This window comes from Gopherus flavomarginatus, chromosome 6, assembly GCF_025201925.1.
Source record: "Gopherus flavomarginatus isolate rGopFla2 chromosome 6, rGopFla2.mat.asm, whole genome shotgun sequence".
Classification (NCBI taxonomy): domain Eukaryota; kingdom Metazoa; phylum Chordata; order Testudines; family Testudinidae; genus Gopherus; species Gopherus flavomarginatus.
In genome coordinates, this window is record NC_066622.1 from 41,523,661 (window position 1) to 41,551,504 (window position 27,844).

The window sequence follows — 27,844 nt, forward strand, 5'->3', positions numbered from 1 at the left end:
AGAACCCCCACTGTGGATGTCCTCGATCTTGCTCCGGGAAGCGGTTTTCGTGCCTGTCGAGTGTCTTGTCATAGGCACTATCATCGAGGGAGGAGACGGAGGGCTCCGTAGCAGGCCAGGGAGGCGCTGAGCTGGAATGGTACAGCGCCGCCGGTGCCGCGACTGATGTTCCCCTCGGTGCCGAGGCTCGGTGCCGTGACTCATACCGGGACCAGGACCGGGACCGAGAGCGGCGTGATGACCTGCGCCGAGATCTCGACCTAGAGCGGGAGCGATGTCGATGTCTAGAGCGGGATCGCAACCTTCTGGAGGCCCGGTGCCGAGACGGCAATGGAGACCGGGACCTACTACCAGCGCGGTGCCGGGAGGTCGACCGGGTTCGGGACCTGCCACCGGTTCGGTGCCGGGAGGTCGACCGCGGTGCCGAACACCGAGGCGAACGACTCCTGCAGGCTCGGTGCCGATGGTGTGATGAAGCCGATCGGGACCGGCCAGATGGTGATCGGTGCCGCGAGTACGACCTGCACCGTCTGGGCAATCGGTGCCGGGACTCCGAGCGGTGCCCCGAGCGTGAGCGGTCGCGCCTTTGGGGTGATCGGCGTCGGGACGCGGGAGAGGATGGACGAAGCATCGGCTTGTCCTTGGATACGATGCGTCCCGTGGGTGGCAGCTGTGGTTGAGTTGGCTCCGTGAGAGCAATCAAGTCCCGAGCCGAGGCGAAAGTCTCCGGCGTTGACGGGACCCTTAGCTCGACCCCTGATCGTATTGGGGAGCTAGGAGGAGCTGGACTCGACGGACCCTCCGGGCCCGGAGTCGACAGTCCTGCAGGCGGTGCCACGGCTAAGGTAGGAGCCGGGCGGTCCACTCGGGTCTTCCTGGGTGTGGAGACAGACGTCAAGGGACGTAGGTCTGTCCCCGGTGCCGGAGATGGTCGGTGCCGGGGAGTCTTGCCGGTGCCGGCGCGGTCCGGTGCCGGAGCCGAAGCGGTGGACTGCGCTGCTGGTGCTGGAGAGAGAGCCGCTTCCATGAGGAGGGCGCGGAGACGTTGGTCTCTCTCCTTTTTAGTGCGCGGCTTAAAGGCCTTACAAATGCGGCACTTGTCACTAATGTGTGATTCCCCCAGGCACTTCAGGCACGCGTCGTGGGGGTCGCTTGTAGGCATCGGCTTCTTGCAAGTCGAGCACTGTTTAAACCCTGGCGAGCCAGGCATGGGCCCGGTGCCGGGGAGGGCAACAGCCCACCCACAGGCAACGTTCAATAACTATTTACAAAAACTTAACTAACTACAACTATACTGAAAAGGTAACTATAACTACATGAGAAAAAAGGTTTAGAAGCTAAACGACGAGGAGAGCTAGGGACGTGGAGGTCAGCGAACCGCACTCCACAGTTCCAGCAACCGACATGGCGGTAAGAAGGAACTGAGGAGCGGGCGGGCCGGCAGGGGTATATATCTGGTGTCATGGTGGCGCCACTCTAGGGGGCGACCTGCCGGCCCACTGGAGTTGCTAGGGTAAAAAGTTTCCGGCAGACGTGCACGCACGGCGCGCACACCTAACTGGAATGGATATGAGCAAGCACTCGAAGAAGAACTACTACATTCAGTTACAGTTCCCTATGGAAGATTTCATCACATGATCAATGAAGATCCTGTGCAATTTTTGTGCTTTAATTTGGATATTTATTTTATAACACTAAGCAGATTTTCACATTGCACATATTTTCCTATAGACTTCACGTGACAATCCACCTAAATCATCAAGCTAAACAATTCAACTGCATATTGCTTAATTAATTCTAAATACCTGGCACTCTCCATGTCATCCTTTACACTCATGTTATCTACCTTGGTAAGAGTTCAAAGTACCCCTAAACCTCAATTCCAGAAAAAGTAGTTTATCTTTTAAAAACTCTGTAAAACAGCTCAAATAAACTAGCCACTCCAGCTGAAAAACTGTCTTCCTTACCAAATGTTACCTTCCTGCCCTTCTACCCACATACTTGATTTTTTACTGCAGGATATCTTTGAAGTGAAAGAATTCACACTTTAAAATAAGCTGTTTGTAATAGCATTTAACTGAATTCAAGAGACAATGGGTAACAGCTCCACAACCAGCATTTACAGATAAAAAGAAATGTTTGTTTCCCCACTCCAACTTCTGGAATTTGGTACAGAGATTAAAAGCTTCAAGGATATCTTGAAACTACTAATTTTTAGATGACTGGCTGAAAGCAGGATGCCCAGACAATTTGACAGTTAACTCAAATATGTGAAATACCAAAAAGGTTAATTTATTTTGAATGGATGGGTTTTTATCCTAGTAAAGTATTAAAGGAGGGCAGAGTGCATTTTCTCTAATGGACCCACATTAAAGAGAGAGTACTACAAAGGCATATCACAGGGGACGCTCAAGATAATTGCAAGAAATTATATAGACCATAAAATCTTACCTATTTGACATTTTATTTTCTACAGAACTTTGGAAAAACAGGTTAAGCTTTGAGAACTTTTGGAACATACTCAATTGTTTTCTGCTCTTACTTTTCACAGAACTTTCCATCTAACTAAGCTATGGATCTGCATACTTCCTCAACCCTTCAGCATATACTCTAGTCATTGCATTTTAATATCCTTGAATTATTTATTGATAAATAATGTTTGCTCCTACAATTTCACCTCCAAGATTTGGCTAAAATATACTTTGGCAATCCTGAGTGATTTAGCATGCCTCCTTTTCATTCAAACTACATTTCTGCCCCACAATGATCATGAAAAAGTATATTTCTAAAGTTCTCTGATTGACTTGCATATTAACAAAGTCATGCCGTGTGGTCAGACACTTTCAGAAATTAAGTGTTTCTCATTAATGTAGTCTGTAGATTTAGGGTCATAATCCATCCTTTGCACACAGCTCCTATTTATATGACTCACAAATTTGCATACTGACCAAATATGGAATGTGGCCCAAAAGAGCAGTATATGTATCTTAACTATGAAATAGAAGAGCTTCTTTGAAACGGACTTGCACAGTAAAACTCCATTAATCTCCTCTGTTGATTATGTTCTTACCTCAAGTATATACTTCTCCAAAGACCTGATGTTTTCCAGAGCCTCTGGGTCCTGATGGATAACCACTACTTCTTTCAGTGGATACTGCAACAAAAATCAATAGAGGTTCAGTCTGAGAGAAAAAATAAAGGGTACAGAAAGTATTATTTTGGTCATTTTAAATTAAATTTTTCTGTTTAATTCTGCTTGCTAGCACAGATTTAGTCACTTACTGCCCCCTTCTCCGAAAGTTACAGAGCTGCTATGTGTTCATGGAATATTGATATAAAAGATATTAAGAGCTTCTAACCTTTACTGGAATGGTTTTTCTGTCTCGGATTACCCGGCCAAGCTCAATAACAGATTGCATCCAGGAAATGGCATTTTCAATTTTTTTGTCAATCAGATCCTCCCTAGATTAGGAAGAAACAATTTAATGTTTTCATGTCTTTGGATGTATTTAAGTGAACCTTTAACCCATCATCACATCTTTAAAAATTTCCCATAGCAGATTTGGTCACATCCATTTACTGGCAATGCTAAAAAGCAATGTTGTGTGAGGATTTTTTTGTTTTTTTAAGAATTATTCTTATTAGCTGTCATTAATAGCTTTCACATGACTGACTGATGTGAAATAGTTATCAAGACTATTCATTTTACAAGTATTCAATGAAGAGCAGGATTTACATTTTTTATATAATGGAATATGCAACAATACATAACAAATGAAATAGTTACATTACTACTGAAATACTCACACACAGTGAACTGGTGGGATCTCCATAATTTTTTACCTTGAAAGTATGGGTTATAAAAGGATGATGGGCCACGTGCATCTTCCCAGAATTCAGACCTGTATTTTCCAGAAAGCTTATGTATTTCAAACTTTTTGCTTTTCTCTGTGGCTTGATAATAAGCTCCCCCAACACCTCTCTGTTTCCAGACAGCTTGATTTTCAGGTTAAGCACAGGGTCAATACTTGTTTCAAATGTAAAAGCAATCACCAGTTCTATAAGTGATGCCAGTTCTTATTCTTTATTGACTGTTTGAATGTATCTGAAATTCAGGCAGCTCCTTCAAAACTACATACATTTTCAAGCGAAGCACAGAGTCATTACTATTTTGGTATTGATTTGTGTCAGAAAAGCTGTGAACAAAGGAAAAGTATACTATGGATGTGAAGTTGCTAATTATATCATTTTAAGTGGAAACATTCTTGGTGTAAAACAGAGTGGTCTGGAAGATTTACCAGAAGGGAGAAGAATCCGTGGAGCAAGATTTAAGACGTGTCGTGCCCTAATCTGTGGTACCAGGAAGTTCTGGATTAAAGTTATTGGCTATTTCTAAGTTTCTGTGCTTCTTCAAACCAATTTCTCAGGGAAGGACTTAAAAAAAAAAGTTTAAATTTGTACTTTATTGCAGTATAAAGTTTTCTTGTTTTCATTCATAAAATGTTCATAGTAAGAAATATTACTTTCCACTAAGACTTTAAAGTGTTATTGTGAAACTCCATTATGAGAATATTTTTGATAGATTTGTGGTTTATTATAAAACTCAATGAAGTATTACAAAAACAAAGTTTCTGATTTTACCTGTTACTTTGGACAGAGAAGAATCTAGTTAGCATACAACATAAGTAAGGCCTTCATTTTCATTTATTTCTTTGTTTGAAAATTTCCTGGGAATTTATCAATGTTTATTACAAAAATTTTTAGAATAGGTAAAAATTGGTGCAAAAAAAAAATAATAATCAAGCAGTTTTCTGGGTAAATATTGGGAGAGGGGAGGACAGAAAAAAAAAAGCAGCAAGTATAGAGAAGTAAGAGTACTAGAAGTAAAAGCGGTTTAATGATGTGGTTTATTTCATGAACTGCACATTAACAGTACATAGATGTGTTTGTTCATTCCACTACTCTGCCTTACTTGAGCAGACAGCCTCATATTTACAATTAGACTAATTTATTATTAAAATAAACATATCTACTTCATGTAATGTCCTGGATTTTCTTATCATCATCAGTATTTTCATGTATTGCATGGTCCAAGATTCAGGTAGGGAAAAAAAAACAATAGAAAACCAAATAGTAGCTTTTATAAAACCCAGGATTTTTTGTTTAAAAAAAGTATCAGTAAAAACTGAAAACAAAGGGCCTGAAACATAAATCATTGCTAAAAAAATCCCAATATTTCAGGGTCAGAGAGTTTACGGATCTATTGTTTATTTGACTGTAATTGAAGTATAGATCTATTACAGCAACTCATGTTCAACTATTTCTGTAAAAAGTATTAACTTATTGGATTTCAAAGGTATATACAAGTCTGCAACAAGCAAAGTATCAGGAGACTGTGCAATTAAACCAAGAAAAGGAAATAACAGCTACAGCTGGAGCTCAGAATTCTGGGAGTCAAGGCAGGGCAAAAGGTTTTGGATTAACCTCTTGCATCTTGGTGGCCATCTGGAAGGTTGTCAGAATTTTCCTAAATCACTAATCAGAATAGCACTTAAAGGGAATGAAATTACATTTTTGTGGACTCCCAAGAACTCAGAGCTATTACCATTAGTTGTATATATCAATATATTGCTTAAAGTGTCACAGAACCAATTCATTCTCTTACACATATGCAGTTTTAAAAGCTGGATACAAATTTATGTCTAACCCTGAAAATGACACAGTCAGTTTAATCTGAAAACCATGACATTTGTCATATAGGTTTTTTTGTATAAATCTATCTTACTGCTGTGGAACTACACACCACACAGCACCACAGTCTACAATTGCCACAAAAAAAAGATGATGTCTCTGTTGCTATGTGTGCTACTGCCCTTGGAAAAGCTAGCTCATTACAGATTAACTATCACAATCAAAGCTTAATTTAAATATAACATTAAGACAAAAAAGGCACCAACAAAGAAAACCGACTGCCTGATTTTTAGCCACTATAAATCCTCAAGTGTAAATTTAGTTTTAAAATCACATATTTGAGTTGATTAGTAGAAGTGAACAGGAATGCACATGGGACCCAATAAGTTACACAAATTAAGTTGCCATGAATAACTGAATTTCCTTCTATTTATTCATATACACCACCAGTTCAAGGGCATTCCTAATGACAACTTCTCTATGACACAGAATGTGAAATTGATAAGTACACTTCTAGAATACATAAAATCAGCAGCATGGCTAAATGAATCTCAGTAGGTTTCTTGTAACAATACTTTCCACAATTAGTGTATACTGTATAACCATCAGAAGGAACACAACTAGTAGCTCTCTTGCTTGGTCAGAGACTAAAAGGCACAATATGCATAAAAAGAAAAATCTAGGTAAGATTTAAACTCTGGGTGGCCTAAGCTGACATCTGAGGTCTAAAATATGTTCCTGTGTCATTCTTGCTGCGTTGTGAGGCTGAGCTGCAGTACAACAGGAAAGAACATTTTTTCTTCTCATTTCTGAGAAGTCCCCAGTACCAACCTTGGATCCGCAGGAACCAAGGACCTCATGGATTTGCAAATTACATGAGCTTACTTTAGAACAGGGGCCGCCATGGTTCTATGGGCTCACCTTCACGGTGCTAGGGGGAAGATAGTTTCTGAGAAAAATCTCTCCATAGCCTTCAAAAGCGTTGACTCCTCATATATGGTCAGACTGATATAATGGGTGACCTGATGAGGCAGACTGATGTGACCAACTTGGATCCAATAAAAACCTTTTGGGGACCCCTCAGTTGCAGGACTCTGATCACACCAAAATCCAAGCAGATTCAGTGACAGGATCCTTATCTTTCTTACCACGTATCCTCTTGTAAAGAGGAGCTTTCCTTGGCTCCATCTGAAGAACACAGACCCTTAGCCAGTGGAAATCATTTTCACAGTTCCTTACGGAGTCCGTTCAAGGCAACAACCTCTTTCAGTCTGAGATTTAACACCAGACTGGTACTGAGGAAGGCTTATGGCCAGACATTCAGACATTAAAAGGCTCCAGCACAGAGTTTTATGATCCTTTGGGGGTCTTTTTGGAGAAGGCAGGCACTGCAGCCTCCAATTAAGCATCCATCTTGAAAGAGACACTTCATGCCTATGAGAAATGGGGAACAATATATAGCTCTGTGACCAATCTTCTCTTGCCCCAACAAGCTGTATACTCCTACTGGTTCTCAACGTGCAGAGAAACCCAAATCTGTAGCCAGCTTTTTTGCTGAAGGGGAGAGATAGGATCTAGAAAAAGAGTGCTAACTCTGCACCTTTCCTCCAAATACTGCCACAGCACCTCATCAATACTGTCCCAGCCAGTCCTGTCAGCGTAACACACCTCAGCAATGGCAAGCGTGTTAAAGACTAAACGGAAACACTCCCCTAAGGCAAAGTAGTACACAGGAGTAAAATAGTTTCATAAACACTTCAATTACATATTTTGCCTGCCTAAGGAAAACAGAAGTGTTTAAAAAAAATAAGCACAGCTGCAAGATCATTTTCTGGTTGCAAAAGGGATCCTTTGTATCAAAAAATGTGTTCCTTGCATGCATGTAAATGCCCAAGACTGGTATTTTTGCTTTGTTTAAATATGTGAATAAGATATGAAGATTTCTCTCTGTAACTACAGGAAAGAGAACCCTGTCCACTGTCACCAATAGAGATTGTTTCTTACCTCACTTGAGGAAGCATGAGATAGTGAATGCTATCACTGTTCTTCTCCTGAACTGAGGCTGGATCAATAAGGGTCTTCAGATTCTGGTATATCATTTCAGTGATAAAGGGAGTGTAAGGTGCCTGCAATATTTTACATATTATTATTCATGAATGCATTCTCTTACTGAATTGCATCCTCTATATTTTCAACCAATTACCTCCATCATTATCAAAACACAAGGTTTCTTGTGTGTTCCTTTTTTCCTATTAATCAGGAATCCTTATGGTACAGGATTATACAGTCCAACAGACAGCTTTGCAAAAATTGAATATTTACTTTGCGTTTTAACACTACAAAGTATAACACGAATACAAGGAATAGGTCATGATGAACAAATTAAATTGATGCCAGCTGTTCACCTTCCATTTGCATTTAACCAATTATTATTCAAATGTCTTTATAATCTCAGTTGATGTCTGCCTTTTATAATACCAATTCTTAGTGCAAGTAAACATGCAAAGAAAATGCAGTACTATAGAATATAATGATAAAATGCAGTAGCAGTTTTCCCCATTTTCAGACTCTGGTCTGTTACTTCTAGGGGCAATTGTAACAATGAGAAGCACGCACTCAGGCTTTCAGGGGAATCTAGTTTGATACTTTAAATAATAATTACAGTTGAGCGTAAAACCCTTACCATGAGTCTGCACATTGCATACAGAACACTGAACAAGGTTTCCAAGGCCATAATGCAGTCCTCATTCCCATTTTCACCCTATTCAAAGTATCCATGGAGAAAGGAAAAGGATTAGAAAAACATCTATACTTTTTAAATCATGAACTACATTCTCACACTGTAATACATGATTTTATTCCTTCACCCAATAAATGCTAACTTTCCAAGATCCACAATTACAGTTCAATCCTACCCAACAAAACAAAAATTATAGGCTACTGTGTATTTTTACTTGCCCTACGAAGAAACAAGGGGCAAAAAAGGGAAATAAATGGAGTAAAAAGGGAAAATCATATTTATTTGCACTTTCAGCTATTCAGTTGAAGCTACACAGTTTTATATAACACAAAGATTCTATAAGGATTTTATTATCTTAATTAATCTAGTTAAACTACATTGGGCTCTATCTACAGTAAAAAGTTAGCAACAGAAATAGCACCTACCTTTAATCTTCTGCGATTCATTCTAACGTACCAGTTGGTCAGTACATCAACAAACTTAACTAGTCGAGGGACTACAGTGTATAGTCTGTAGGCTAGGAGGAAAAATAATTTCTTACCGTACAAAACATTTGCCTTCTGCATCAAATTCCTCACTTAAAGAATCACACAGTAATATATAGCCTTGACAATTTAACACTCATGACTTTACAGAAGCAAATATCTTCATAAGATTAAAAAAATGGATTAGACACACACTAGTATTAATAGAATCTGCCCTTAAACTATATCATAAAATTAAAATTACTAACATAATCAATTCTCATGCTTCACAACATAAGCATGTCACCAGCTGAAGGTCAGAAATAAATTGTCACCTATAGTCTAGTACTGCATAGAGGTGCATTATGGTCATTTTATGCCTTAATCTGAAGAATACTGAAAGAGGATAATGGACAAGATGGACCATCGATCTATTATGGTTTGGCAATTCCTAAGTTTGAACATACTGCTAAAAGAAACTGCTGAGTACTTAAATTCACCAAAAATTGTGGGAGAAACATGAATGGAGATGTAATTACCCAATTCAGGAACCATTTTAATTTGTATTGCAACATTTTTTAATTTAACTTATTTCCCCCGGGAGAGTTTCTTGTACAGCTCTTCTAAATAATAGAGAAGTCTAAAGGCTGTAAAGTCATTCATGCAAACAGATTTTATCTCATGAATAATATTAACAAAATAAAAAGTTAGGCACAGCCATTTTCTTATGTTCTGTGTAATTCAAATGCATGAAGAACTGCTAACACAAATAAGAGGTTCACACAAATATCAAAAGTCCAACCAGAGGGAAACATGACTAATTGCTCAAAAGTTTTTAGTACACAAAAAATTGTTTTCTAGAAAGATTAGATAAACTAGTCCTTATAAACAAAAGTTACTAACTTGCAGACAGCTTGGTTAAAAATAAGGAGCTGCTATGAATAGCATAGTCTTGCTTCCAGGATTTATTTTATTAATTCAACAGCTATTGAATTATACACCTTTCCTTTGAGAGTTCCTCAGCACACATTTTACAACGGCATTTCAGAAGCTAGTAATATCTTTCAAAGACAGAGCACTAGATATTTCAACCTAAAAAGGAAACTTTCTAGAGTCATGTGTTAAGTAAAACAAAAAATATTTATGGGGTTTTATGTTCTGATAGAGATCCCACTACTAACCCTGCTTGAAAAGTAACTACAATGCACAACAAGAAAAGCTTGCCAATGTACTTACGTATTTTACACTGAGATATTTGTTTGTTTTGAAACTACATTTCATTCACTTTTAATAGCCTAGAATCTACAGTTATAACCTGTACCATGACGTTATACTTTGAGTTGACAGAAGAGAAAAAAGAAAAACACTAAGTCAGTGGTTCCCAAACTGTGGGATGTACTCTCCTAGGGGCTGCAGAGAAACATTCAGAGGTGGGTGCATGGCAGAGCCTGGGCCAGTCCCCAGAGGGGATGGGGAGGGAGCACCACCCAGCCCTGCTCTGACCCCAGCTCCAATCTGCCCCGTGCTCTGCCCCTAGCCCAGCTCCAGCCCCACTCCACCCCACCCCCACCCCAGCCCAACCCTCATTCCCTCTCCATCCCAATACCAGCTCTGCCTCTAACCCAGCTCCTTCCCCATCCCCGGTTCTGTCCCCAGCTCTAACTTCAGCCCAACGCCTCTGCTGAGGAAGCCAGCCAAGGCACTAATGGAGGGGAGATGTGACAGATTCCATAAATGCAGGGGAGAGCCGGGGGCAGAGAAGTTTGGACACCACTGCACTAAGCCATTCACTCAAGTTTAACCAGCATGAGAATTACAACAATTTGTAATTTATCCTCTTGTATATTGCACACAGGCACTATTCAAACACCAAATGCACTATGCTAGAAGTTACTGTTTCTAGATAAGGAATTTCACTTCACTAAACCCATGAAGAACTACTTACTACATTTCCAACTTCAAGTAGAATTTTTCTTTCAACCTTAAATGGCTTTATCAACTGTCACAGTCTAGATATTTAAATATTTCATTCACTGAAGTACTAAGTGCTCAAATGAAAAAGAATATGAAAATCTGAGCCAAGAGTGTCACCTTTAAAACCTTATGACTTAACAGGATAAATAAATGATGCTAAGGTCTATCTGCTAATATTTTATTTTGGTGGCTACAATTTCATGTTAATAAATGGAAGTCAGCTCTAGCAAAGGGGTCCTGTTTAAACTTCCCCCACAGAACTAACAGCTTTGGGTTTGTTTGGTTGGTTTTTTTGTTTTGTTTTTCAAATAGTGGCCATTCATGTCCATTTTTCAAGTTCTGCACCTCTAATGAGCAGAGACAGAAGGGGGAAAAAAATCTATGTTTAAAAAAAGAGTTTAGATTGTGACACAATCAACAAAATCCAGTAAATACAAAACTGAAACCAATTCTCTTTCTACTGCATATGCTACTGTATTTCAAAGTAAGGTCATGCTAACCACTTATTTTCTATAATACTGTACCTACTTATACCAGATTGGAAAAGTTTTCAGCAATTCTCTGGGTGGTTTGTAGGAGCAACAGAGAGAACCCAATGGAATATTCTTTTCTACAATATAGTGATTAGGTATTAGGAGCTGAGCTATGGAAGCAGCATTTGAAATTGTGCTCTTTGATGGGTAAATTTTTTTTATTATTTGCTTTGTAGCTTATTTAAGACATAGACACAAGCATCAATGCTTGTCCGTGACTTTTATGTTGCTGTTGTGGCTTGCCAGCCTATACCTGAACACCAGCAAATTCACATTTTGGATTTTAAAACCAACTTATTTTTAGCTACTGACTCACTGCTTGCTTGCTTGCCAGCTACAGTAAATTAAAATTATGGAGCATGAACTACAGGGCAGTGGTACATCCAGTATCCAACTGGACAGTAAAACGATTAAGTACATTTGTAACAGATTATATTAACTATGCTTCAACAAAAAATGTTTCAGCTAGCTATTAAATGCATACTACTACATATTAAATGCACTCACTTATGAAACAGAGGTCTCAATGTAAATGGTAAGAGGGAGCTAATAAACGATTCAACCCATTAGTAGGCTGAAAGGCTCCGACGAGCTAATCTTGATTATCCCCCAAACTCCTCTGGACTGTGACACCGATGGAAGATCAAGGGTATTGTATGGAGTCCCTTAGTCGCTGGCCCTCCATTTAAGTTGTTAACCGGTCAAAGTGGGGAGAGGCACTGTAAGGTGCTCCCTGTTAAAAAGGGTCAGTGAGGGACAGAACCACAGATACTCCCTGTAGGAGGATTAAGGAAAGTGTGTTGAAAGCTTTTAACAGGGAAATTGTGGAAGGGACACTTCCACCAAAGTAATGTGTTAAGAGTCCAGGAGACTAAATTAAATAATGATACAAACAAATGGTCAAATGAGTACATCTCAAAAGGACCAAAAGAAGGAAACTATTTATCAAATGATAACAAAAGTTTAGTTGCTCACAAAGGGATTGTAGCTATGTATTTCGTAACCCATCGGAGAGTTCCCGGAACCTGCCAAACCTACAATCACTCATTGGTAATCTTATCTACCTGTCATGGAGGTAGAAAGATTAATGTAAAATGTGTGTGTGAAATAAATTCTTTTAAAAGGATGCCATAAAAATCTGTTAATTTGGCATTTGTTAAGTAATGTGGCCAGTTGTTTGGTACTACTCCGTTTAAAATTCGTAAGTTCATTAAAAACAAATAATATTATGTAGTGCTGATAGCTATATTATACCTACAACAATATATACTGTTTGGTTACCTGTGTTACAGATCCTGGCTGTGGAACTCTAGGCAAATGCAGCAGCTTCTCAACAAACTTGGGAGAGATTAGTTTCAGGGCCTAGACATTTGGATTGGAGGGTCCCCACTGCCATCAGCAGTGCCAGACATGGGGTCTGGATATGGAGTGTGTGCCTAGAGACCCAGAGCCAGAGAGACAGTGCCTAAACTCTATGTAGCTCCAGGAAGTCAAGAGCATGTGGGAACCAAGTTTTGGTTCAGCACAATATCCTGGTCAGCAACTAGGAATGGGAGTATTCACTGAGTATCAATGAAACATTCACCACAATATTTCTTTTACCAAGGTATAGACTGGGAAATACTACAATAAGTTCAACTACTGCAGGTGGTAAAAATGGCTCCCACTCTAACAGTGGAAATAGTTTGTTTTTAAAGCACTAGCAGTTACAGAAGTTATTCCCATTTTTTCCAAAAATGTGTCATGTTCACAAAAATAAGATGGAACCAGACCGATCGACTTTAAGATCAGAGCACTTGCATGATTTTCTCCCTTAAAAAAATAAAATAAAATAAAATAAAAAGTTGAAGCTATTTCAAATATTTCCAGTGACTTAAGTTTGCTCTAAGTCACTGAAAAAAACACCACCACATTTTAATGAACTTGTTTGCGCCACTTCTAAACAGGTCTGTAGGAGTGCTTCCATGTCAGGGGACTTTCAGTCAACTTCCTTCTTATTCTATAAAACTTTCCATAACTCCTTCTAGGCTCCCCAATCACCTAGAAGTTGGAGCATTCTTATTCTCTTCCCTTTCCTCCAATGCCAATTTAAGTAGGGCACAAAATAGGGACAACCATCATTGAATCAAATTTAGCCTAGATGCTGGCTACCTAAACTGCTGGTTAAAAATGTGGACAGATTCAGCTTTTATCAAGGGGCAAACTGGTGCTTTACGACTACAAGTAGATACTGTACTATAGGCGGACAACTGATATGAAATTTAGCTACACTCTGAATACAGAAATTGTCAAAAGAGAAATAAAGCTGAACTGCAGTGAATTACCTTTTCATTCAGTGCAGTATTTTGTGCCCTTTTACAACGTTTCAGACACACACACAAAATAGCCTCTTTATGTTGTTCATACTGACAAGGATTCCATTGTAATTGGTTTGATTTTGGTTTCTCTGTGTTCTGTTATTCTTATCCAGGTAGTTAGATCTTTAGCACAGGAACTATGAAGTCACGTGGCATTTACTGCCAAGTTTAGTTCCAGTCACTCTTCAACTATAAATGCTACCATGTCTATTCGTTCATTATTTTGAAGTCTCACCTCTTTGATCTAATCTATTATATAAAAGTATAAATGTGAAAATTCATCAAAAAACCAAGCTGATATTAATTTTTTGAAAAGTACAGCAGATTATGACAAGGTAAAACTGGTGATATCCAGTAATATATTTGCAAATTAAATAGAGTCAGATGTTTTATGCAGAAGTATAAATAAAAACGTTACATTCATCATCGTTCACCTCAACATGGGACGTGATACTCATTAGGGGAATGTAACGTACTTTCATCTAGCCTAAAAATAAACATTAGCATCTAACATCAATGTATTGCTACAGCAGAGCAGCTTCTTGACTTCCTTTTTCTTATCTTTTTCTTTTAAGTGAAAGTTTTTCTCCTTCTTAGCAAAATACACACTTTTCTTTTTTATAAAGCCAGCCGATAAGACTTCTCTCATTCTTTGCTAGATTTTTTCCCCATTAAGAACCCAAAGTGGAGAGATCTGATGCATAAGAGATCTCTTCCCCCCCATTTTTCTTTTTTCTATCAACACTCTTCTCTTTAGAACTCTAACCAATTCCTACTCTATGTGTGCACAAATACGATACCATACAAAGAAAAAACATACTTTTCTATGCTTCTCCCTGATATCTGCATTCTTTCCTCTACATATCAAGGAAAGGATGGCCCTAGAGGGCCTTTCCTCTTTTTTAACCTGATACATACTCACAGAGCTCTGAAACATGAGGCTTGTTCCCATTCTGGTCATAATTTCAGAACTTGGTATTCAACCAATAAGTCTCTTTCATCATGGCAATGATGAAAGGATTGCTTTACCGTGGCAAAGGGAACAAATTCATTACAGTTGTCCTAGCAGCAGTCAAGGTTCCACCTGAGGGAGTTCACGAAGCTATAAAAGCACAGGAAAGCCTCTGCAGAGCTTTACAGCGGATTTCTAATAAAAGGAATACTTGTGTACTAGATTCCCTTTAGTGCAATTTGTGCCACACCCTAAATATCTTTACTGCTACCGTAACCCAAATTAATTCAGTGAACAGTTTGATAAGTGCAGCCTCAATAATTCAGTGCAGGATTTCTACATTACTTTCTTGGACAACTGAAGAATTCATAGGCTTTCCCAGCTAAAAAGTTCTTGGGATTTAACAAGTGCTATGATGGTGAAAGCCAACCTCCTTTGCAGATATCTCTTAGGGCTTGTCTACACTGACACACAGTTTGGACTAAAGGGCTGCCAATAGTAGTATTCAACAAAGCGCTATGCTGTAACTTCTGCATGCGAATGCTGTGGGCACAAACTGAAATATTCCTAGTTCACATTAACAGAATCCTCTTCAAACAGGACTATATTTAATAGGAATTAGGAACCTTTTAGTCTGAGCCCACAGCGTAGCACTTTGGTGTGCACTGCTATTCACAACTCTGCAGTCCCAACTACAGGGGAGTGTAGACATAGTCTAAGTGTCCAGTGCCCTTTAAAATATGCTTTGACTCATGGGTATATAGTTCACTGCACCAGACTACTTGCTTCAGTGGCTTCCTGCACCATCCTCCTACATTTAAATGGCACATCAATACAACATGAGCATATGGAGAGATCTGACAGCATAAAACAGATATTTTATATAAATAAGCCATAAAAATGATAAATAGTATATTTTTAATGTGTTCATGGTGCTGTGATTTAAGAAGAAACTAGAGAAATCCATTCTCTTCAACATATCCAAGAGAGTTATTGACCTAAGAAACAATGTCAAGGGATTTGCCCAGCGTGGGATGAAATTTACCCAGTATGGTTATTTCTCAAGATTATTTTGTCTGGCTGAAATTATTATTATTATTATTATTTATTATTATTATTATTTTTTTACCATTTTCATCTTCCTCACAACTCTCGATTTTTTGAGGGAGGAGGAGGAGGAACTCATTTTTGTTTAAGACCGTTGTTCAATTACTAGTTCCAGATTCATTACTATTTCATAATAGGTTTGTTAAATTGCCCTAAATCTCTGAAAGGTTCTAATGCACCAAGTAAACTCAAACCTTCATTACTGAGTCCAGACGGGTGAGTTCAACAGCACTGTGAAATGAATGTGAGTAGTTCAAAAAACGTGGTCATCTTACAGGCTTCATTGTGGGAGAAGTTACTCCAGGCTGAATGCCACAGTATCACCATAACTAAGTTCTCATAACAGCAAGAATGGTATGTACATCAATTAGATTAACATTCTGTAGCTGCACATTTCCCTGTGTTATTGTTTTAAGATTTTTTTGCCCCTTTCTTTCATGCAGTCTGATCTGAAATCTGAAAATCCCTGGATAAATGCATCCTTTGTGCAAGCCCCTCCCTAGTCACCAGTCAGTGAAAATTACTCAAATGAAATCTTTTTCTGAACTGAAACAAAAAGCAAAAGATTCACATACCTGCCATTTCAGCCTTGAAGAACTGAATGAGTGACTGCGTGAAGGAAAGAATCCACTTATCCATGATGTTGTTGCTCTCTTTCATCGTGTTCTCATTGTACAGGAATTCCTTTCCATCTTCCTATAAACGTCATTGGAAAAATGAATAGTAGCATAGCATGTCAGTGCTTGAACACATTAAATCCTGTACAGTAATATCCATCAGCAGCAGATCTCAAAGCACTTCACAATCTTTTAATGTGTTTATCTCACAACACCTCTGTGAGTTAGGTCAGTGACATTTTAACCTCATTTTACAGATGGGGAACTGAGACAAAGAATAAGGGTATGTCTACACTACCCACCGGATCAGCAGGCAGTGATCAATCCAGCAGAGGTCGATTTATTGCGTCTAGTCTAGATGCTATAAATCGACCCTCGAGTGCTCTTCCGTCGACACCTGTATTCCACCCCCATGAGAGGCGCAGGCGGAGTCAAGAGGGGACCAGCAGCAGTCGACTTACCGCGGTGGAGACACCACAGTAAGTCGATCTAAGTACATCGCCTTCAGCTACATTATTCACATAGCTGAAGTTGTGTAACTTCGATCGATCCCTGCCCCCCACTGTAGACCAGGCCTTAGTGTCTTGCCCAAGATCTGTCTGTGGTGAAGCAGGGAACTGAATCCAAGTCTCCCATGTCCTAAACTAGTGCCCTAACGACTGGACCATCCTTCCTCTTAAAAGCCCATTTGTTATCCATCGACAAAAGCCTCCTGTCCAGGCTCTTCTCCATTACATTGGTTAGTAAGAGTATTCAGTGTCAAATATACATTTGTTCTTGAGAGACATTAACAGAAAAAGCCAAGATAAACTGACTTGCACTGATTCCTGTTTCATTACACAACAATGTAAACTACACAAGGGACCATTTTTTTGTATTTACTAGAACACAGAAATAGTAGTACGGTACACAAGGGAATTCAATAATCCCATGTTTACACCTTTTGCATGTAGTCTAATCACAATTTACAAACACAGGCTAATGATACTATTTTACATCCCCTTCATCCAGCTGGAATCCAAAGCATTTAACACATTTTACTGATTCTGAGGTGTGCGCGCGCGCGCACGCGCATTAGTTAAATATATAAGTGAAAATTATATAGATAGATATAGGACATGTACTGCATATAAATAACTTTCATTTTGCAGCAATTGTTAAACAGCACATGGCACCCCAAAAGAATTGTTAAGGGTAGATGGAAAGGATAGCAAACCCAACTGGAACTGCCAGAGGAATTTTACGCAGGCATTACGTCATTGCTGTACATATTTAGCATTTCATGAGAGGCAGCACTGTCCACTGCCCCTGAATACTGGACTCTAATGTATTATACATTGTAAAAAAGAAGGTGGGAAAAGGCTAGAAGTATATGTGCTAAATTGGTAATCTATCCATTCCCGTTGCTCTTTCAGGGAGGGAGGGAGAATATCACATTGACTTCTAACTGCACAGCTTTTAAACAGTGACCAGTGGAGATCCCTAATGAATCTCCTATACCACTCCCTACAAGTTCTCTCTAAAGGCCTGCTATCCCTGTAGTGGGGATTTTCATTCTTGAAAAATCTAAATTTAAAAAGAAAAAAATCATAGTTTGAGAGGGGTTAGGTCTGAAGACAAGGAAAAAATGGACAAGAATGTGTTGCAGTAATTTGCAGACACACTTATTCAACCATAGAATTAGCAGGAGATATGGTAAGACGTGTTTTTATGTGATCTTTAAGCAAGTGCATCTTGTTTAGAAAATATGTTTTGAAATAGGAAGTCTCCTGTTATTTGTTGAAAGTAATTACAATAGGCTTCCCAATAATAAGAACTGTTCCTTCCAAATGCCACTGAAATACATTTCTTCTATATAGGAGGCTTGCCTTTGTCAGAAGGTTTCTTGTAATGGTATAGTAAAGAAATAGTATCTCACATATAGCATCTTCCATCCAAAAAGATCCCAAACTGCTTTGCAAACTTAAAACAATTATCTACATGAAACATATGGATTAAAATATCTACCTTCACAGATCCAGTTATCACCCCAAACACACCAAGAAATCTTAGCTACAGCCAGGTACTCAGATACCATAGAATATGCTCTGAGGAGAAAGTCTGTGATGTATACCTTAACATGCTTAAAAGCACCATCGCTAAACAAGGACACTCCACCAGAGAAGCAGATTGCATCAAGGAACAGGCCACACAAATAGTCCAAAAGAACCTGCTTCAATACAGAAATAAAAAACTCTATCACCACTAGCTGTTACCTACCACCCTACACTGGAAACCCATGCTGGGTATCAAACAAACAATTACAACCCATACTTGATAGGGAGCACACCCTGAAAGAAATCTTTCCTGAATGCTCTCTTCTGGCCTTTAAAGAACTCTGCAACCTCGTCATCAGAAGCATAGAAACATAGAATATCAGGATTGGAATGGACCTTAGGAGGTCATCTAGTCCAACCCCCTGCTCAAAGCAGGACCAATCCTCAGACAGATTTTTGCCCCAAATCTCTAAGTGGCTCCCTCAAGGATTAAACTCAACACTGGGTTTAGCAGGCCAATGCTCAAACCACTGAGCTATCCCTCCCCACAGACCAGGGCACATCAACTCAAAGCAACACCAGACCCCGCCAGGAGAACAGATGCAAAACCTGCAGGCATCTCTCCACTGCTGATGATCAACACCCCCCATAACATACCTTTCAAGATCCAGAGATCCTACACATGCTTATCACTGCATGTGGTGCGCTGGACAAGGTACACAAAATGTCCCAATAGTAACTATGTGGATGAAACCAGACAATCACTATGTTCTCGAATGAACTCACACAAAAAGATAAAAACATCATATCACCTGTGGGTGAACCACTGTCACTCTATGTCTGACTTCTCAGTCCTCATCCTCAAAGAAATCCTGTACTACATCTTCACAAGACAAGCTTGGGATCTTAATTTTATAAGGCCTGGTCTACACTACACGTTTAAACCAATTTTAGTAGCGTTAAACCGATTTAACCCTGCACCCGTCCACACAACGAGGCTCTTTATATCGATATAAAGGGCTCTTAAAATTGGTTTCTGCACTCCTCCCCAATGAGAGGAGTAGCGCTGAAATCGGTATTGCCATGTCAGATTAGGGTTAGTGTGGCCGCAAATCGACGGTATTGGCCTCTGGGCAGTATCCCACAGTGCACCACTGTGACCGCTCTGGACAGCAATCTCAACTCGGATGCACTGGCCAGGTAGACAGGAAAAGCCCCGCAAACTTTTGAATTGCATTTCCTGTTTGCCCAGAGTGGAGCTCTGATCAGCATGGGTGGCGATGCAGTCCCAAATCCAAAAAGAGCTCCAGCATGGACCGTACGGGAGACATGTATGGGGAGACAAATCTGTTCTATCAGAGCTCTGTTACAGAAGACAAAATGCCAAAGCATTTTAAAAAAATCTCCAGGCTATGATAGAGTCCACAGCACAGTGCTGTGTGACAAGCGTAACGGAAAGCCAAAGAATCAAATGGATGCTCATGGAGGAAGGGAGGGGGGACTGAGGACTCCAGCTATCCCACAGTCCCCGCAGTCTCCGAAAAGTATTTGCATTCTTGGCTGAGCTTCCAATGTCTGTAGGGTCGAACACATTATCCGGGATGGTTCAGGGTATAGCTCGTCAATTTACTCCCCAGCCCCTCCGTGAAAAAAGGGGAGAAAATTGTTTGATTTTTTTCAATGTCACCCTATGTCTACTACATGCTGCTGGTAGACGGGGTACTGCGGCACTGAACAGCAGCATCCTCTCCCCTCCCCGGTGGCAGATGGTACAGTGCAGAAGGACTAGCTGGCCTCAGGTGGGGTCAGCCGGGGGCGGCTGGGTAAAAATAGGAATGACTCCCGGTTATTCCCAGCAGATGGTACAGAACGGCTGGTAACCGTCCTCATCATAGCAACTGGGGGCTGAGCTCCATCAGCCCCCCCCTTTCATGTCTAAAGAAAAGATTCTGTACTGCCTGGACTATCATAGCAGCTGGAGGCTGCCTCCTGCTCATTTTATCTCACTAAAAAGTCAGTGTTTCTTATTCCTGCATTCTTTATTACTTCATCACACAAATGGGGGGATCCTGCAATGGTAGCCCAGGAGGGTTGGGGGAGGAGGGAAGCAACGGGTGGGGTTGTTGCAGGGCACCCCCTAGAATGGTATGCAGCTCATCATTTTTGTGGGATCTGACAGGGAGCGGCTGTGCTCTCTGGTACACTGGTTCTCTAGTACACTTGCCCCATATTCTAGGCAGGACTGACTATTTTTAGATACAACAAAGGAGTGAATGACCCGGGGAGTCATTCTCATTTTTGCCTTTGCGCCCTCGGCCGACCTCAGCAAAGGTCAGCCAGGAGCACCCATGACAGCAGCAGACGTTACAGAACGACTGATTACTGTCATCTCATCGCCAATTTACAATGGCACAGCAGACGGTACAGAAGGACTGGTAATCGTCTCTGCTACCTTGCAAAGGCAAATGAATGCTGCTGTGTAGTGCTGCAGTACCACCTCTGTCAGCAGCATCCAGTACACATACGGTGACTGTAAAAAAAAAAAAAAAAAAAAAAAAAAAAAAAAAAAAAAAAAAAAGGCTGAACGGGTTCCATGGTTGCCATGCTATAGCGTCTGCCAGAGCAATCCAGGGAAAAAGGGCGCGAAATGATTGTCTGCCGTTGCTTTCCCGGAGGAAGGAATGAGTGACGACATTTACCCAGAATCACCTGCGACACTGTTTTTGCACCATCATGCATTGGGATCTCAACCCAGAATTCCAATGGACGGGGGAGACTGCGGGAACTATGGGATAGCTACCTACAGTGCAACGCTCCAGAAATCGACGCTAGCCTCGGTACATGGACGCACACCATCGAATTATTGTGCTTTGTGTGGCTGCGTGCACTCTACTTTATACAATCTATTTTACAAAACCGGTTTATGTAAAATCAGAATAATCCTGTAGTGTAGACATACCCTAACTTAGCTAGACACAAAAAATCATGGACTGAATAGAGTCACTGGATGAATGCCTCATTACAACTATCTGTAACCCACTTAATCCCCTGCTCCTGGTTTTCCCCTCATCCCTTTTCCCTCTGTGACTGCTGGGATTTTAATGGGCCACTGTCCCTTGAAATGTGTTAGCTACTTACACTAATGATCTGTTCCACCTTGTATTCAGAATGTTACAGCTGAATACATTACCTCACCCACCTTTTCTCTCTTGCAAATTTAAAGCCATATTGTGTGGCCACAGTCTCAACCTATACCATATCAAGACTGTTAAAGGCTGGAAAGCAAAAGCCATTAGAATTGAAGTCGGTACACCAAATCTGGCCATAAGCCTCTCTACATTAGAGGGGGGAAGGATAGCTCAATGATTTGAGTATTGGCCTGCTAAACGCAGGGTTGGGAGTTCAATCCTTGAGGGGGCCATTTAGGGAGCCGGGGCAAAAATCTGTCTGGGGATTGGTCCTGCTTTGAGCAGGGAGTTGGACTAGATGACCTCCTGAGGTCCCTTCCAACCCTGCTATTCTATGATTGCAATTAAAAACCCACAGCTGGCCTGTCCCAGCTGACTCAGGCTAAGGGGCTGATTAATTGCAGTGTAAAAGTTCGGGCTTTGGGACCCCAGAGCCTGGGCTCCATCCTGAGTCCAAACATCTACACTGCAATTAAATAGCTCCTTTGCCCAAGCCCCACAAGCCCGAGTCAATGGTGCAGGCCAGCCGCAGGTGTCTAACTGTAGTGTAGGCATACCCTCAGTTGAGGAGCTCATCTTTGAACTGGGCTTCCACTGATTGCCTTGACAAGTGAAATTACATATGGATCTCTTTGTCCACTATTCATGCAACCACCTCTGTGGTGCAAAGTGCCAGCTGCTTAATGGTGCAGAACAAGATTACACAACAACTCAGGGTAGGGAAAGTGAACACTAATTTACCCATTTGTAACTACAATGGCAATTTTAAGGGTGCAGAATGTAATTACCAGATTTCAGCCAGGACACTGGGATTAGCTATTTCTCTCTTACAGAAGTATAATGAAACTAACAAGTGGCCAGAGCCTCTATATTAGGTCTTACTCAAAAAATAACATCTTCAGTAGCATATTATCTTCTACTTCTATGCTGAAGCATTGTTTCATTACTGATTCATAAAGAAAAATTATATTTGCTGAATCAAAAAATTATTTGCTGAAGGATCCAGGTTTTCCACATGCATCTCCTATCCCCAACTCTGCTGATCTTGGAAAATCTAATGGGATGACAGCACAAAATGGTTGGCTGCAAAGCTCATTTCAGCTAATTCCATGGTCACAGGTGAAAAAAAAACAAACAATGTGTTTAGCGAACATGAGAAATTTCTTATCAAGGCTGTGAGTATCCTCAGAAAAGGCTTGTTAATTATAAGGTAGTTATCAAACTTTCTTTGAAAAGATTATTACTAAAAAAGATAAAACAGTTTGCAAGACTATTTATTGAAGTCTGCTGCCACTATCACTTCAAATGACAGGCTTCCAAAGTGATTAAATGGTTATCATAATTTCCAGAGTACTACAAGGTCTGAACTTTTTGCTTAGTTTTTGCTTAGTTTCCAGTCTATCAGAAATGTCTTCACTAATAAGTGGCAACTTGTTATAGGATGACTTTGTTGAAAGGAAGACTTTGTTTTCAAAGGATCCCACATATGTAAAAGTTTCAACATCTGGCAAAATAATAGTGTTGCTGAGGAAAGACATTTTGATCTTTTTTGTGGATTAACAGGAAGTGTTCAGCACACATATCACTTACTCCAGTGTTTTTCATTAGCTCTTGACATTTACTGGTTACATTCAAAGACCTATTGCTAATAGTAACTATTTTACAAGATGCAATATAGCTTATATGTGGTGCTGTCCTCTTGCTATTGCTAAGGTGATTCATAGAATTATAGGACTGAAAGATCTTGAGAGGTCATTTACTTCAGTTCCCCATACTTATGGCAGGACTAAGTATTACCTAGACCAGTGGTCTCCAAGGTGGGGTGCAGCAGGAGAAGCGCTGCCAGAGTGGGGTATAGGGGGTGGGAATGAGCGAGGAAGCTCTCCCCTTCTCTCCCCCACTGCCCCGGAGGGCCACCCGGAATGCAAGGCCTTTAGGGCCCTGGGATAAGGGGGCCCTGGCCTGCAGCTCTAAAGCCCTTTTCAGAATGCAGTCCTGCGTATTCCGGCCCACGGAGGAGCAGGGGCAGCCAGCCAGCCAGCCAGAAAGAAGCGGCGCTTTTCCTTTCAAAGCCAGCTGGAGAGAAGCGGCTGCTTCTCTCCAGCCACTGGCTTTGTGGCCACCCCTGCTCCCACTGAGTCCTCTGGCCCGTGCTCACAGGGCTGCATTCCAAAAGGGGCTTTAGAGCTGCAGGCCAGGGCCCCGGGGCCCCCTTAGCGGGGGGGGGGGGGGGAAGCTCCCAGAATTGCGCCTCCCAGAATTGTGGCCATGGGGGCGGTGCTGCACAGAGCCACCTGCACACCCCCTGCACCAAACAGGAGCTTCCCCAGGTAAGTGCTCTGCATCTCCTGCCTGCTCCAGACCTGAGCCTCCCAGACCCCACATCCCACCCTAAGTCCCCTCCCGCACCCTAACTCTAATCCAGACCTTTGAATCGCTGTATCACAAAGTGTTAAACCAAGACTTTCAGAATTAATGAAGCATATTCAATCACATTGCTCTCATTAAAAATTAATAATATTTTTGAGAGATCAAAAAGGGTTTTGTACCGTTAATAAATACAATAAAAATTAAACAATATTTTTTAATTTCATCTCTCATCCTTTTATAATTTCTTTTTGTATGTTTTATAATGTACATAATATATTAGTATAGTAGCACATGTATATAATTTATACATAAATAAATACACATATATCGGAGGTGCGAGCTCAAAAATTTTTTACTGATAGGGATGTGTGATCAAAAAAGTTTGGAGACCACTATCTAGACCATCCTTGACAGGTCTTTGTCTAATCTGCTCTTAAAAAAATCTTCATTGACAGAGATTCCACAACCTCCCTAGGCAATTTATTCCAGTGCTTAACCACCCTGACAGTTAGGAATTTTTTCCTAACGTACAACCTAAACTGCCCTTGCTGCAATTTAAACCTACTAGTTCTTGTCCTATTCTTGGAGATTAAGAAAAACAATTTTTCTCCCTCCTCCTTGTAATAACATTTTATGTACATGAATGTCTACTATCAAGTATTCTTGACGACGAACATTTTTACACAAAACTACAGTGAATGCAGTTATCTTAGGTGGCACGTGTGATATTTTTTAGGAATGATGAATTTCTTTATTCAGTATTACTGATTTACAGTATACTGGGCTAGATGGACCTTTGGTCTGACCCAATATGAGAGTTCTTACAGTAGTCTAATCTGGATTAGACTACTCTCTGTAATTTATTAAATTATTTATTGGTGACATCATTGATTTTTTTGGTATGTATGCTATCAAGAGTGCTTTTGAAGCTCTGAGAAATTATCACTCCAAACTTAAGTCAAAGGTCATCAAGACAAGAAAGTCAAAGCTTCAAACCCTCCTTTCCTATTACCTAGTTGTGAGCTATGAAGTTCTGGTTTTGGTGTAGTGTGAGCCAGTTCCTTCCAAGGAAAGAAAGGGAAGAAAAGTTAGCTGAAGGAAAAACAGAAATCTGCTCTGAAAGGACCAACAGACCTCATGTAACTTTTTTCACAAGTGTTAACTCTGGTGTCCTCAGTAGTTAGTGTTTGGTTGGTGAACTTACTCCTCGTCAAAATGTGATGCTAGCAACACTGATTTGATCTGAAGCCAGGCTTAAAACGAGCATGTACTGCACAAGGTTTACTCCACAGCTCAATTTTTCTATTCCAGTTCCAACACTATAACCTTGCTATGGCATACAGTGTATTTCAAAACCAAGTAAAAGCACCTTTGTACTGTAAGAAATGTTTGTATCTTGAAAGGAAATTATATTTGTAAGAGCAAGAAAGCTAACATACTACAGACGTCGGTAAACTTCCACCTCCTGCTATTTCTATAATATCATAAACCTACACAGTGCTTTACAGACAACTAAAAATGACGTTTACAATGTAATTTATGACAGAGATGTAGCCAAGCCATAATGAGTGGGAAGAATAGGACTAAAGAGCTACAGCAGTAAGTTAACTCTGGCTGCTGATGCATGCAACTTGAAAGTTAACCTCATTTTTTATCCTTATCCTTCCTCTGTACCTTCTATTTTCCTTGATATACACATACATGCACTCATTACAGCTTAGAAGGGAAGACTAGCATTTGTAGCATTTGGGGCCGGATCCAAAAGGAGTTGAAGTCAATGCAAATGACTTGTATTGACTTCAGTGGACTTTGGATCATGCTCTTGGAGCACAGGATGGAAGCATGGTGGACTGGGTCAGAGAACAATACTCCAGCTTAAGGAGCCCAGCAAGAGAAGGCACTGAGAACAAAAGGAGACTAACGGGGTGGAGTTAGGTTTGTGGCAAGAGGGTATATTATTAACACAACAACATAATCCACCAAGAAATAGTACCAGGTGTGCAAACTAGCCTTTGCCTTCTCAGTGTCTCAAAACTTCATACCTTATGTTGCAGGATCACAATATTTTGAATGAGAAAGCGATACGCATTGTACCAGGGCAGGAAGACATCCTTCAGCACATCTCTTACTCCTTCCTCCTTAAACCGCAAGTTTTCTGCTCTTACCACAGGAGAATTGATGAGGTACAGCCTGCAGAGAAACATTGCAATAGGGTCAACTAGGAAGAAGTTTAATGGCATTTCCCCTATGGTCTCTATTACTCATATTAGAAAGCTTGTCATTTAAAAAAAATAATTACAGTCTCTAAAAGTTTACCTGCAAATACTTATCAAAATGTTTTACAACCACAGCAAATACCAAACATTGAGCCACAGTGATAGAAAAACACTAGAGGGGATGGATTCACAGAAAAGAAAATCTATAAAAAAGACAAAATCATAAGTAGATACAGCATGCCGAAGATATGAAGGTTTGTACCCTAGTCATATTCTTGTTCCAGATAGAATACAACCAGTATTGACATGGTGAAACTCAGAAGGAAAACAGTCAGGACTAAGAACCAAATACGAATCAGAATACTAATATATCCTCTCCTCAAAGTCCATAAGGGGGAAGTGCTCTTGCTGTTGTGACTTATACAAAAGCTGTTCTGATGCTGAGGAGTGATCCGATCAGCTCAGCAAGAAGGAAGGCCACTCCTTTCTCAGAATCACTCCTGCTTGCACCTGGAATCCAAGGAGGCTGGCTGCCTTGAAGCCAGTGTCAATTGCTGGATCCTTCAGAAAGTGTGTCTTGACTGTTCTAGGTTTCAAGAATCCATGTTAAGACAAGGCTATTCTCTGGCACAATCTAAAAGTCTTATATCCTTTAGCAATGGATACTACTTATATGGACAGTTTGTTTTTAGAGCTTCCTCTAACAGCATGGAGTCCAAAGGATCCCAACTTCAATACCAAGGAAGGTTTCAAATTTGATCTACTTGGTCCAGGAAGCACTGTCTCAGATCAGTTTCTCCTGAATTAGAAATATCTTGGGAGAGATGACTTCACAAACAGCATATCCCCTAGAGGAGCGCCCTTTCCAAAAGCACTGAAAACCATTAGCCATGCAAACATCCAACTGATGTTCTGGAAGGGAAACTGATCCCTGCCTTTTTCTCTGCCTCCACCACAATAGACAAAGCCCCCAGTATATCTTAGTCAGATAACAAGGAGGAAAAATACAAAAAGAAAATTTTAAACAACTTTCCCTCTACTAATCCTATAACTAAACTGAAAGGTTTCTAACAAAAAGCTAACTTTCCCACATAGAAGGAGAGGGAGTAACGTGCCATGACCACACTAGCTAGTGGTTAGAAAGGAATGGAGACATGGTGGAAAAGACGGTTACTCACCTTTGTAACTGTTGTTCTTCGAGATGTGTTGCTCACATCCATTCCAGTTAGGTGTGCGCGCCGCGCGTGCACGTTCGTCGGAAACTTTTTTACCCTAGCAACTCCAGTGGGCCGGCAGGTCGCCCCCTGGAGTGGCGCCGCCATGGCGCCCAATATATATCCCTGCCGGCCCACCCGCTCCTCGGTTCCTTCTTGCCGGCGACTCCGACAGTGGGGAAGGAGGGCGGGTGTGGAATGGATGTGAGCAACACATCTCGAAGAACAACAGTTACAAAGGTGAGTAACCGTCTTTTCTTCTTCGAGTGATTGCTCACATCCATTCCAGTTAGGTGAATCCCAAGCCATACCTAGGCGGTGGGGTCGGAGCGAGAAGTCGCGGCATGGAGCACAGCAGATCCGAAGGCCGCATCCTCTCTAGACT

At 40.7% G+C, this 27,844-nt stretch overlaps 1 protein-coding gene across 4 annotated transcripts in view; it reads right to left on the reverse strand.

Moving 5' to 3' along the window:
* The window catches only part of IARS1 (isoleucyl-tRNA synthetase 1), a 219,067-nt gene that overhangs the window by 54,965 nt on the left and 136,258 nt on the right, over nt 1-27,844 (reverse strand). For all 4 annotated transcript variants that reach the window (XM_050957730.1, XM_050957732.1, XM_050957731.1 and 1 more), the window contains 7 exons: nt 26,072-26,219; nt 16,394-16,514; nt 8,857-8,948; nt 8,375-8,452; nt 7,696-7,817; nt 3,360-3,462; nt 3,071-3,154 (listed from right to left, as the gene is read on the reverse strand). In XM_050957730.1, coding sequence (XP_050813687.1) covers nt 3,071-3,154; nt 3,360-3,462; nt 7,696-7,817; nt 8,375-8,452; nt 8,857-8,948; nt 16,394-16,514; nt 26,072-26,219 — 748 coding nt within the window. The remainder of the gene's footprint in view (nt 1-3,070; nt 3,155-3,359; nt 3,463-7,695; nt 7,818-8,374; nt 8,453-8,856; nt 8,949-16,393; nt 16,515-26,071; nt 26,220-27,844) is intronic.